Source organism: Oryctolagus cuniculus, chromosome 19, assembly GCF_051225735.1.
Source record: "Oryctolagus cuniculus isolate XC-2025 breed Fujian yellow rabbit chromosome 19, ASM5122573v1, whole genome shotgun sequence".
NCBI lineage: Eukaryota > Metazoa > Chordata > Mammalia > Lagomorpha > Leporidae > Oryctolagus > Oryctolagus cuniculus.
In genome coordinates this window covers 69,203,192-69,215,578 of record NC_142885.1, presented here as the reverse complement: position 1 = coordinate 69,215,578, position 12,387 = coordinate 69,203,192, and the positions used below count along the sequence as shown (strand labels likewise).

General features: G+C 51.9%; 1 protein-coding gene across 4 annotated transcripts in view; it reads right to left on the bottom strand.

Moving 5' to 3' along the window:
- Positions 1-12,387, bottom strand: part of CREBBP (CREB binding lysine acetyltransferase) — a 136,484-nt gene that overhangs the window by 37,210 nt on the left and 86,887 nt on the right. For all 4 annotated transcript variants that reach the window (XM_089321279.1, XM_051836278.3, XM_089321280.1 and 1 more), the window contains 6 exons: positions 5,948-6,190; positions 4,251-4,353; positions 3,572-3,715; positions 2,653-2,770; positions 1,984-2,155; positions 1,611-1,655 (listed from right to left, as the gene is read on the bottom strand). In XM_089321279.1, the coding sequence (XP_089177405.1) occupies positions 1,611-1,655; positions 1,984-2,155; positions 2,653-2,770; positions 3,572-3,715; positions 4,251-4,353; positions 5,948-6,190 (825 nt within the window). The remainder of the gene's footprint in view (positions 1-1,610; positions 1,656-1,983; positions 2,156-2,652; positions 2,771-3,571; positions 3,716-4,250; positions 4,354-5,947; positions 6,191-12,387) is intronic.

The window sequence follows — 12,387 nt, the reverse complement described above, 5'->3', positions numbered from 1 at the left end:
TCCCTTCCCCACTGCTGAGCAGCAGGCTCCCAGCACCCCAAGGCTTCTGAGCTCCACCACAGGCTTGCGTTTCTTCTTAGGCAACGGTGCCAGACGCGAGCCCCATTTTTATTTGTAAGCGCTCTGAGCATTTACAAAGTGCCCAGGAGTCAGCTGTCACACAGAGAGACTGCCAGCGGATGAGAGGCGCCAGGCCACTTCTAGTTCTAACTTTCTACAACAATTCTGTAACTTCTATTCTCCGAAGATGGCAGTTCCAGTTCGTCATGGGCAGGCACGGGGAATCTCACAGAGTCCTTGTTGGAATGCCTGGGAGGGGTGTCCCGAACACTGCCTCAGAGGCCAACAACCGCCACGCATGGGCGCATTCCTCAGCACTACCTTTAAAGACGTCCCAGAAACAGCACCCCCATACGAGGACTGGTTCCACATCCTCCACCTGAGTCCTCGGAAACGGAAATGCTTCCTCCCTCCCTTACAAGGCTTCTCTCAGAAGAATGTTCCTCCGTCCAATTAAAAAAGAAAAATGCGGGCCGGCGCCGGGTTCTAGTCCCAGTTGCCCCTCTTCCAGTCCAGCTCTCTGCTGTGACCCGGGAATGCAGTGGAGGATGGCCCAAGTGCTTGGGCCCTGCACCCCATGGGAGACCAGGAGGAAGCACCTGGCTCCTGGCTTCAGATCAGCGCAGCACCAGCCGTGGCGGCCATTTGGGGGGTGAACCAATGGAAGGAAGACCTTTCTGTCTCTCACTGTCTATAACTCTGCCTGTCAAATAAATACATAAATAAATAAAAAAGAAAAATGCTAATTTTCTACTTCAGTTAGGTAATTAGGCTTTTTTTTTTTTTTTTTTTTTTTGACAGGCAGAGTGGACAGTGAGAGAGAGAGACAGAGAGAGAGGTCTTCCTTTGCCGTTGGTTCACTCTCCAATGGCCACCGTGGCCGGCGCATCGTGCTGATCCGAAGCCAGGAGCCAGGTGCTTCCTCCTGGTCTCCCATGCGGGTGCAGGGCCCAAGCACTTGGGCCATCCTCCACTGCACTCCCTGGCCACAGCAGAGAGCTGGCCTGGAAGAGGAGCAACTGAGACAGAATCTGGTGCCCCGACCGGGACTAGAACCCGGGGTTCCGGCGCCGCAGGCAGAGGATTAGCCTATTGAGCCACGGCACCGGCCGGTAATTAGGCTTAATTTATCAGCCAGGGTAAGGACGGGGCTAGGTCACAATCGCACTTGGAAGCCCAGTACCAGTCGCCAGGGGCTGGCTGCAGAGACCCAGTACTGTGAGCCAGTACCACTACCCCGAGGATTCTCACGAGCAAGAAGCTGGAGTCGAGAGCCAGAGCCAAGCACCAAACTCAGGCACGCAGAGGTGGAGTCTCCACCCTGGATTCACGCTGGCCCTCCAAACCCACTTCTGACCTCCCTGGAGACCTTCCCTACACTCTGCCAACGTCCCAGTACAACCGCCACACTACCCACAGAACTAAGCTGTGCTCCTTAGCTAAAAGCAACGCCAAGAAGAGAAGAAGAACTCCACAGGGGAGGGGAAAGCACTGTGACCAGTGTACGACTTGAATGTCACATGCAGTACGCTTTACAGACAGATAAATACCTTGGGAAACCTGCATGCGGGTCACTGGCAGGGACAGGGGCCCATCTGTAACAGCAAACAAAAACAAACCCTGGTTATTTAAAATAATCCTTGAATTAGGAACGGCGAAATTCCTATGAAGGACTTCAAACTTCAAGGACAAAACATTCAACAGATGCAAAAGCACTGATGTTCTGATGGCCAGCGAATCCTCTACGGGCTTCCCACAACAGAAACTCAGCATCCCATATAGCCCAAGGCAGGTGGTCACAGCCACAACCTCACAAACAGCTCTGAGGGGCACGCTCTGGGAGAACACAACTCCACACTCTCACAAACGCAACACAAACCCAGCACGCAGGCTAAGGGCGGGCAGAAGGGCACGCAGTCTTACTTGGAGGCCTGACAGGCTGTGTCGGTGGCATCCCGGGGGGCTGAGCCCCAGGGGCTGGTAAGGCTGGCTGGTTACCCAAGATGCCCTGCTTATGTAAACGTGACCTCCGCTTTTCTTCTAGTTCTTTCTGTATCTTGTAGATTTTCTCTGCTAATAAATGATAGTATTCATCCTAAAAAGCAAGAAGATTCAATATTAACCAGTTAAAACTGTGAAACCACACGTGATTTTTTTGCATGTTCTAACAAACTACGAAGTTTTTTAAAGTGCATTGGTAAAGATGAGTAGAGCATCCAACACAGCTGATCAACCGAAGGTCCAAATCCAGGCTGCCTCCTGGGACCTTGGAGGGCTCTCAGACGGCAGGACTCCGTGACTGATCTCTCCACGGATACTCGCTGACACTGGCAACAACGCGATTACCATCAATACCACCCACCAAGAAAAGGGCAGCCCACAGACCCGAGACAACTCCCTATGCCCATTTCCTACTGCAGCGGTCACACCCGCGGCTCACAGAGGGAGCTGTGCAGGAGCCTCATGTCTTAGGTGGGAAGTCTCCCTGGTCAGTGTCCTCACGGTGAGGCATCCCCCTTGACCACACAGACACAGACACAGCTGTCTCTACTGAAGGGCTGCAGTCAGGTGGCCCTGTGGCAGGCGGCCTACCCTGCTGTTGGCAGACTCATACATGTCCCCTTCCACCTTCTTCGCATAGGCGACCAGGTTCTCCATGCGGCGATCCTTGAGGGCTGCGGGATCAGGTGTTGGGAAGATGGCTTGGACACTGAAAGGACAACACAAGCTATCAACCTGCTTTCAATGCAGTCACACGAGAAGCACAGAGCAGCATCGTGCACCTACAGGAGCAGCAGAGCTGGGAGGAACCTCAGGTATCTCTCGCCTAGTACACGCACACACAAGCCAGACACTCCCTGGAAGCTATCCTGACCAATGCACTCGATCTGTATGTCAAACACAGCAATATCTGGGTATGAAAAAATATGTGCTGCATTTCTTCTAGAATAACATGAGCTCAAATTCCTGACCTTAAACTATTTATTACCAGGAAAAAAAAGAAAAATAACCTCGGTGAGAATCTAGCTGATTAACTTCAACATACAGTAGCTATCTCAAGAAAGCCAACTCCTAACCTTCAGCGTGCTAACCACGTGACAGTGCTGTCATTCCCTCGGCACCCCTCCAGCCGGGTACACTCCAGTTCTTAGGGGTCTCCACCAATACAAGCTTGAGCCATGAAATACGGCGAAGCTCCTAAACTAGTCCCACAGCTCAGACAGCACTGGGGTGCTCTGCCCAGCTGACACGGACTGCAGGTCGTGCCTTCTGCAGAGCCAAGCCAAGGCAAGCCTGCTCTTTCTGATGCCCCTGTCCACGGAGAGCCAGCACTACACTCAGGAATCCCCGGCCTTTCCACGGCACTCGGCACCATGCTCTCTAAAATAAGCACCTGACTTTGCCACCCGGGGACCAGTGGGCCACTCAAGAACAAAAATCACAATCCACCAAACTGCAAGATCATCCCACCGCCATCAGCCACGGGAAGCGAAGCACGGATACCACGTACAGCTTGTGAACCAGATGGCTCCGCAGGTCCTGAGTGACGTGCTCGTGCCAGCCTTTCCGCACCCCGGTACTGGAAGGAGGTGCCGCTGCGGGTATGGTGCTCAGGGTCCCGATGTTGGAGCTGGAGCCATCGTTCATCAGAGGACTAGGAGGGGGACAGGACACGGCATCACCTCCTGAAGTGACGCGGTCACACTCCATCTGCGCAAGGTTCTCTAGCCAGAGAAGCAGCTAATCCATATATATTATATGACTGTATATATTACATTACTATATATATATAAATTGAACTGTTTATCATCTAGTCAACATTCCTAATTTTAAAAAAGAAAACACAGAGTACAAAAAATGCAGTGTATAGGAGTGAAAGGACATCCTGAGACTGATTCCTGCTGAAAGCCCCTGTCTAGATTCCTGCTGAACGGCTGTCTTTCTACTTTTCTTGTTGAACTCTTTATTTGGTGGCACATTAAACCTAGGACTATAAATTAAAAATATGTTAAGATACACTGTCATGCAAAGAGAGGGAGAGCAAAGGAAGGAAACGGCACTCTCCTTCTCTACACACAGTCACCCCATTCAACACACTTCCTCTGCCACACCGAGGGAGGACGCCAGTCGTGCGTGACTGCCAGCGCACTCTGTGCCTGTCGGACAGGCTGCCTGGCACCGGGTCTTACTTGGTGGCTCCAAGGGAAGCTGGAAGAGCGGATTCTGAAATCAGGTTTGGTGGCTGCTGATCTGTTGTCATCCCTCCTGCTGGAATGTTCATAGGGTTATTTCCTTTAACGAAAAAAAGCTGCATTAACTCCCAAGTTCTAAGAAGTTCTGGTAACAGATAAACAGGAACTACAATGGTCACGTGTCGGGTTTGGTAGTGGTGGCTGACACGCAGCGCGTCAGCAGTGACTGCATGGAGGTCTGGGGCCCTGGCGCTGTCGGCACGACCGCTCTGGGGATCATCAGTGAGCAGCTGCAGCCGTCGGCTCGGATTCTGCTGCACCAGAGGCACACCTTGGGCAACCAGGCCGGCCTGCTCCACGCCTTTGTGACTTTTTGTTGATTAAGCATATCAAAAAATAAAGTTCAGGAGCACACTACAGACAGCCAATGTCTATAAGCTTCCTATTAAAGTAAGAACAAGTTGAAACTCAGAAAACATTGTTCCGAATGAGGCCATCCCTGGGTGTGGAGTGACAGCAGGATCCAGCCTCAGGCCTCACGTGTACCATACTTACTCTAGGGAAAGAACGAGACTGACACGACAGGCCTCACTTCACAGACCTCGCTGTCAGCACACGTCTCCATCTCCAGGACTACTGGGCTGGACGCCTGGTGCAGCAGCCAGGATGCCACATGGGACGCACGCGTCCCACTTCAGAACGTCTGGGTCTCAGCCCCAGCTCTGCCTCCAATTCCAGTTTTTTTGAAAGATTTTTTACTTATTTATTTGAGAGATAAGAGTTACAGACAGATAGAGGGAGAAACAGAGAGAAAGGTCTTCCATCTGCTGGTTTACTTCCCAAATGGCCACAACGGCTAGAGCTGGGCCAATCTGAAGCCAGGAGGCAGGGGCTTCTTTCGGGTGTCCCACACACGTACAGGGGCCCAAGCACTTGGGCTATCTTCTATTGCTTTCCCAGGCCTTAGCAGAGAGCTGGACTGAAGAGCAGCCAGGACTCGAACTGGCACTCATACGGGATGCTGGTGCCACAGGTGAAACTTAGCCTACTGTGCCACAGCATCTGCCCACCCCCATTCTTGTGAATGCACACCCTAGGAGGCAGCAGGTGACGGCTCAGGCAGCTGGGTCCCCACACGGACGCAGTTCCAGGCTTGTGGATTCTGCCTCACTCCTCCTGGCTGTTGCGGGCATTTGGTGAGTGAACCAGCACATTAAAGATCTTCTCTTTTTCTCTTACCTCTCAGCCTTTCAAAACAGTAATAATAAGAAGAATAATGTCAATTTAAAGAAAAATAAGTAACAATATGTAGAAAAGGCAAAAAAATATTGCAGAGCTGTGAGCGTAAGTGAGCACGGGCTGGCAGGTCTACTAGAAGCCGGAGACAGACGTTTCTCAGGCTCCTGTTGACAAGCTGTCCGAGTTCAGGCTGCTCACTTCCGCGGTCAATTTTCCATCAAATCAACAGCTGCTGCGGGCCCACACGGGAGTGCAGCCTTGGTCCTGAGTCGCCACTCGGGATGCGGAGCCCCAGGACAGGCTCTGTTTGCAAAGTGTCCAGATGCGCTGGTTTGCTTGGAAACGCTACTCCCTTCACAAGCAGGTAGCCTTGTGAGATAAAAGCTAGGACAACCTAGCTGTTTCCTGAAGGCTTGTCAGCCGCCCGGAGTCCCCGCAAGGGCGGGTGCACCTACCCAGAGGGGTGAGGGTCCGCATCTGCTGGTGGGTCGGGGGCTGTGCTGGTTGCTGGCCGGGAGCCTGCGGCTGCAGCTGCGTCTGCGGCTGGTTCATGTAGGGCAGTCCGAGAGCCGCGTAGGCTCGCTGCATGGAGCTGGGGTCTATGGGATTCGGGTTACTTAGAGAAGTGGCGTTCTGCTGCCCTGTGCCAACAGAGCCAATTGTGTTCTGAATTCCACTAGCTGGAGACCCCAGGATGGCTAGAACAACAGACAGACAGACAAAGGGGAAAAAAAAAAAGGTAAGCAAGAGAGGGAAGCTTAAAAACTAAAATTACTGAGAAGAAAACAGTTTTATCGAGACCACACATGTGCAGCACGAGGCTAGAGGCGGCAGCTGTGCTTAAACAAAGACTCCAGCTCACGCAGGTCCGGCCTGTCAGCAGCTGAGCACCCAAACGCTGAAGGAAGTTCCTGCCTCCATCTTAGGAAGCAGCAGACCATAAAAACGCAGAGATCACTTACTGAAAGTCAACACAGAGTGAAGTCTACAGTGCTAAGAAGCCAGTACTAGAAGGCGGCAACCGTGTGGCCAGGGCGGGGGAAGTGACTGCAGGAGCCGCTCCGGCTCACTGCGGGAACAGGGCTCTCCCACAGGCGTCCTGAGCAGGACAGCATGGGAATCTGTTCCTGACTCACTCTCCTGGTTGGAATTCAGGGATCCCCTGAGGCCTGGCAATTCTCCAGGAGTTTTCACTTCTCTGGGTGCCACCCTGGCATCACTGACACACAGGAGCCAGCTCCCCACACAGCCTTCCGCAGTTACCACCTCCTATGTCTGCCACAGGCCTGCGGCAGCAGCCCCTCGAGATGGCTAACTCCAGGTGAAAGCACACCAGTGTCACACAGGGAACGCCACTGCAAAGGGCTCCAAATCAAGTGAGAGGAGAGTCCAAACTCGCCTCTCCTAGGTCATTTCAAGGTTAATCCACTTACCAATATATCTGTCCATTTGTCTACCCACCCACCCATCAATCTCTCTGACTACACAAATACCCTAGACTAGTGGTATGTGCCTTAAAGCAGAAGCTTCAAGCTACAATATGTATCTTTATTCTTAACAGATTATTTTAACTTTCATGAACTTTAGAGTCATGTTAAAAATAGGCAGCTGACGAAGTTGATACTATAATATGTGATTGTGAAATTCATTTAAAACACTGTCACGGCCGGCGCCGCGGCTCAATAGGCTAATCTTCCACCTGCGGCGCCGGCACACCAGGTTCTAGTCCCGGTTGGGGCGCCGGGTTCTGTCCCGGTTGCCCCTCTTCCAGGCCAGCTCTCCGCTGTGGCCAGGGAGTGCAGTGGAGGATGGCCCAAGTGCTTGGGCCCTGCACCCCATGGGAGACCAGGAGAAGCACCTGGCTCCTGCCTTCGGATCAGCTCGGTGCGCCGACCGCAGCGCACCAGCCGCAGCGGCCATTGGAGGGTGAACCAACGGCAAAGGAAGACCTTTCTCTCTGTCTCTCTCTCTCTCTCACTGTCCACTCTGCCTGTAAAAAAAAAAAAAAAACACACCACACACACACACACTATCACAAAGCCTTTCAAATTCAGAGCACTTTGTCTAACAGTAACATTTTCAGTCATCCATCAGAGGAACCATAATAAACAACTCAAATACTTAGCAGAGCAACTTAATTAAACCAAAATGTGTAAAAAAAATTTCCTGGTAATTACACATTCCATACTATTAACTTTTCTAATAAGGATATTCAGATCTCAAACTCATTAGTGCTCATTAGACACAATTACACACACCAAGCACCTCATTATTATAAATGAAAAGTAGCTCCCAAGGCACACTTTATAACACGCGTGCAGCTGAAGTCACGTACTGCACCTTCACAAGCAGTGTCTCACAGGCCGTGCTGTTCTAAACTTCACTATGTGCTCGTTATACTTCTGAAACCAACGTGCTCAATTTTCACCACAGCCTCCAGCCACACCTCCCCAGTGCCATCTACTACCTCACTGCCAATCCCACGCCCAAGCCTAGGCCCCTTCAGGGAAGCCAGTGTCCTGCAAATTGCCGTCATGGTCAGGCATTTATTTCCTAAATATAAAACTGACTGTATTTTTTATTTTACCAGAAGACAAGCAAGCACTTGGAACTTGGCATTTATTACGACTCAGATTCAAGGAAAATAAATCACAAATAGGAAAGGTCCCTGACATTTAGGCACAATGCAATTTGAAGTCCACATGGAGCTCCCGGATGAAATGATGCAACTATTGAAGGCACCCACCGTGCAGGCAGCGACTGTGGCTAAGGGGTCGCAACGCACCAGCAACCTCAACTCTGCTTCGCAACCTTGAGAAGCGAGCGCTCTGCCCGGCTTTCCCGAGCCCCCTCTGAATCCCCACAGTGCCTCCCGGGTCTCACATTCTGGGTTCACTCTTGGCCTCACTCTCCCCACCACAGACTCTGCAGAAGCACAGGCCGCAGACTTGTGCTGAGCACGGAAGGTGCTGGGAGACAGAGATTAAGTCAGTAAGCACTAGTGCACACAGAACTGCAGCTTGGGACCCTGGACCAGGAAAAAACACAACAAAACAAACCCTCTGCTCATGTCCTGTGCACATCTGGAGGTGGGACTCAGCTTCCCACTTCTCTCGCCCTGGGCCACTGGGCCACGTGAAATGCTGTGCAGAGTCCAGGGCCCGCGGCCTGTCACTTCCCAGCTGCCCAAGCACTATGGTCTAAAAACAGTGATGAGAACAGCGACACTCATTCCCCCGGTGCCCCGAGAAGGCACCGTCTGCAGAGTTTCCACTTCCTTCCCATTTTCTCCTTCCATGTCAAGACCACTTGCTCACTTGGCCATTTTTACTTCTTTTCTCCTGTCTAGCGCTTACGGCAGCGTTTCATGCATCATCAGTCCTCCTGCGTCACACTCCACCCCGCAGGGTCCTGGCACCTGCACGCTGGGCCAGCTTCTTTAAAGACCTCCCCAAACCTCCTCTGCCTCACCATTCTCCTCGCTGTCACTACAGGAAGAGCCCACGACCCAGGAATCGGACGGCCGAGCTCCTGTGGAGGCCCCTTCTGTCAGCTGCAGCACAGGCCTCCTTCCTCAGCGACCACACGGCGGTTCTGAGATGGCCCTGGGAAACCGAAGCTGCAACTCAAGTGCTCCACTCTCCAGAAAGCCTCCGCTTCCTACTCGTGCCCAATAAAACTGCGCTCGGCTTGGAAACGCAATGGAAATGGACACAAATTAAATTTCAGAGCTTTGATGTGGGGTTAGGGGGTGAGAAACTGGAGGGTAGCTTGAGGGTGAGGACAATCACGAAGCAGATGAAACGGCTGCCATCTGGCCGGGGGTCAGGGCTGAAACCTCTACTCACGCAGCCCCAGCACGAGGTCTCACGGGCAGTGAGCACGCGGGCGCAGTCTCACCTCCTGTCACACACACTCAAGCCCTCACACCCAAGCAGGGAAGCCGCAGGAGGAGCAGCACTGCACTGCCCCGAGGGCAGGGAGAAGGCTGCTCTGAGAAACCCGTCCTCCGCCACTGCCCACCACAGGCTCCAGCGTTCTCCCAGGGGGACACAAACACTGAGCAGGCCAGCAGGCTTCCCCAGGAGTGCACGTTTTAAAAAGGTGGATTTCTGACACACAGAACCAAGGAAGGCTTCTGAATAGTCCGAGGTACCTACGAATGGAAGACCCGGCGGAGCTGAGCAGCAAGAGCAGGGATGATGGTGGCACGGGAGTGGAAGCCGCAGCACCCGCGCAGACAGTCCTTGGGGGATTCTGAGATGGAAACCCGCCGTCCTCCAGAGAATGACTCAGATCGCCGCAATCCCAACACAGACATCTGCCCTTCAAGGCACATCAGATCTTAATGCGCCAGCCAGGTACTGGTTAAAGTCCTAGATTCCAACAGAGGACTGGGACGCGGGCCCACATCTGTGCACTTCCCAACAGCACCTGGAGGGCGCCTGCGTGGCCTGTGTCAGGCCCGTGACGCTTCAGCCGCGAGAAGCCCAGCGGAGAGGCAACTCGAGCTCCCACAGGAGATGGGCTTGGTCCTGTGTCCTCCAGGACCTGTGCACTGGAATCTCCTGGAAGCCAGACATGACTAGCATTAGGTCTGTAATCTCGCAAAGTCCTGAAGACCGAACACAAACCAAATCATCTCCATAACGGATGGACAGCACCAGAGCAATGACCGCAGAGTTTCTAGAAACAATTCAAACAGAAAGCAAACATAACCTCCACGTAGGCCAAAAGATGGCCTGGGTTTCACCTCAAAGAACATCAGGTTACCATCACAGGTAATTCTGCCAAGTTCCCTCAGTTCAGACAGGAATTACAAAAGTGAGAGTGGAAGCATGCTGACCAAGAAAGTGTGCAGGGGGTGTGATCTTTGTGGGCAACACAGTCCCAAAAGCTGCGTCCCAGCTCACCCTGTGCCATCCTACATGAGCAGGCACCACAGGGTTCCTACAAGCCGCAGTCTGTCTGTGAGTGACCTCGCTTGTACAGGAACCTGAGTCCGGTCAGACCCGTCCCCCGGCAGGCTCTGCACTGTGCTAACACTGTTCCTGCAGCCTAGAATGTTCTTCCATCGTTGTTCTGTTCAAACTGGACTCCATAAGCCCTACCTTTCTGCCTAGGTAGCACCAGCTGGCCCCGGCCCCAGGGCGTGTGTGAGCTCCTTGCCAGCTCAGGCCCAGGGATTCGCGTATCTTCTACACCGGCCTTCGGCTGTCAAGTCAGCTCCACACTTCCCTGCATTCCTAAGCCTGGGTGCATATACCATAAGCACCATTTGTTCTAGGAGAGGGGAAGCTACAGAAATCCACGGGAAGGATGTGGTAACAGCCTGCTCACTCACAGAACTCTACACCCATAGCCTGTGGTGCTGGAGAAAACACACTGAAGCTGAAACCGAATTTAACACACACTGAAAATTTTAGAGTTTTCATTTCTTTCATAAAAAACCATCAAATCTCACACAAAGTTCATTTAAATCTTCCTGTTATTTTATACTAAAAAAACTGTCCTGGTAACACCTTGCGTTCTGACTAGTAGAGATACTGTGGTTTACCACTTGAGAGAGCATGCAGCAAATCAAGGTTCACCAACACTCACAGTCACAGGCTGCTTAGAGACAACAACAACAAAAACCCAAAAAACCACATTACTTTTTCGTCTCTCTCTCTCTCTCTTTTTAAATAGAAACCACGTTAAATGTTTCTTAAAAAGAGAAATCTCAAAAGTATGCAAAAGTCATGGCTCTCAGGACATACTAAACACAGAAGATCTCAGAAAAGCGACATTCCCAAATTAAAAGTTCAGAAAGAAACCCTATCTCTATTCATGCACCTCATCTCATACAATACAAGCTTTTCAACAGCTTACACTGGGGCCACTACTGAAATGTGTCCTCAAACATGAGAAATTTAACCACGGCAACGTACTAGTCTTGAAAAAAAGGTTTCACAGTAACTGAGATGAAAAACACATAGCACCCCATTGGAAGTACTGTGCAAAGCTCTGTTTCTAAAAGACTGATTTCAGAACTTCACTTTATAAAGTAGGAGACGTCCAGGAACTGTGAGTGATTGAAATTTTGGCTGATCAAAGATTAAGTTTACTGAATAAAGAAACTGACTTCTAAAGGAAACCTCTTGGAGGCCGGCGCTGTGGCGGAGTGAGTAAAGCCACCGCCTGCAGTGCCGGCATCCCATATGGGCGTCGGTTCAAGTCCCAGCTGCTTCACTTTCGATCCAGCTCTCTGCTATGTCCTGGGAAAGCAGTGGAAGATGGCCCAAGTCCTTGGGCCCTGGCACCCGCGAGGGAGACCCAGAAGAAGCTCCCGGCTCCTGGCTTCGAACAGCGCAGTTCTTGCCACTGCGGCCAACTGAGGAGTGAACCAGCAGATGGAAGACCTCCCTCTCTCTCTCTCTTTCTCTGCGTAACTCTGACTTTCAAATAAACAAATACATCTTTTTAAAACATGAATAAATAAAGGAAAGCATTTGGGCTGCAGGACAGGAGGGTGATGGCCAGAGCAAGGCACCCTGGAGCCAGCTGGCCTCACCTAAGGGGACGGTGCCTCACGCTCAGGGCGCTCTCAGAAACAAAGCGCTCCCCCGGCCTTCCCTGACCACAAAGAAAAGCAGCACAGGCTCTCCAGGCAGAGGCGGGGTGGAAGACGATGGTCGAGAGGCGTGAGGGAGCGAACACTTAAGACACACATACAGGAGGCTGCACAGACAACATGGAGGAAGACTCTGAGGCAGCGGCTCTGGCTGGAGGGTGGTGTGGGTCCAGGGCCAGCTCTTAGCTATGCAGACTGAGGGACACAATCGGAGACCACAGTGTCACCTCTGAAATGACAGCAAAAGACTTAAAAATGGAAGGAGATGTCCACCCTCCTCAC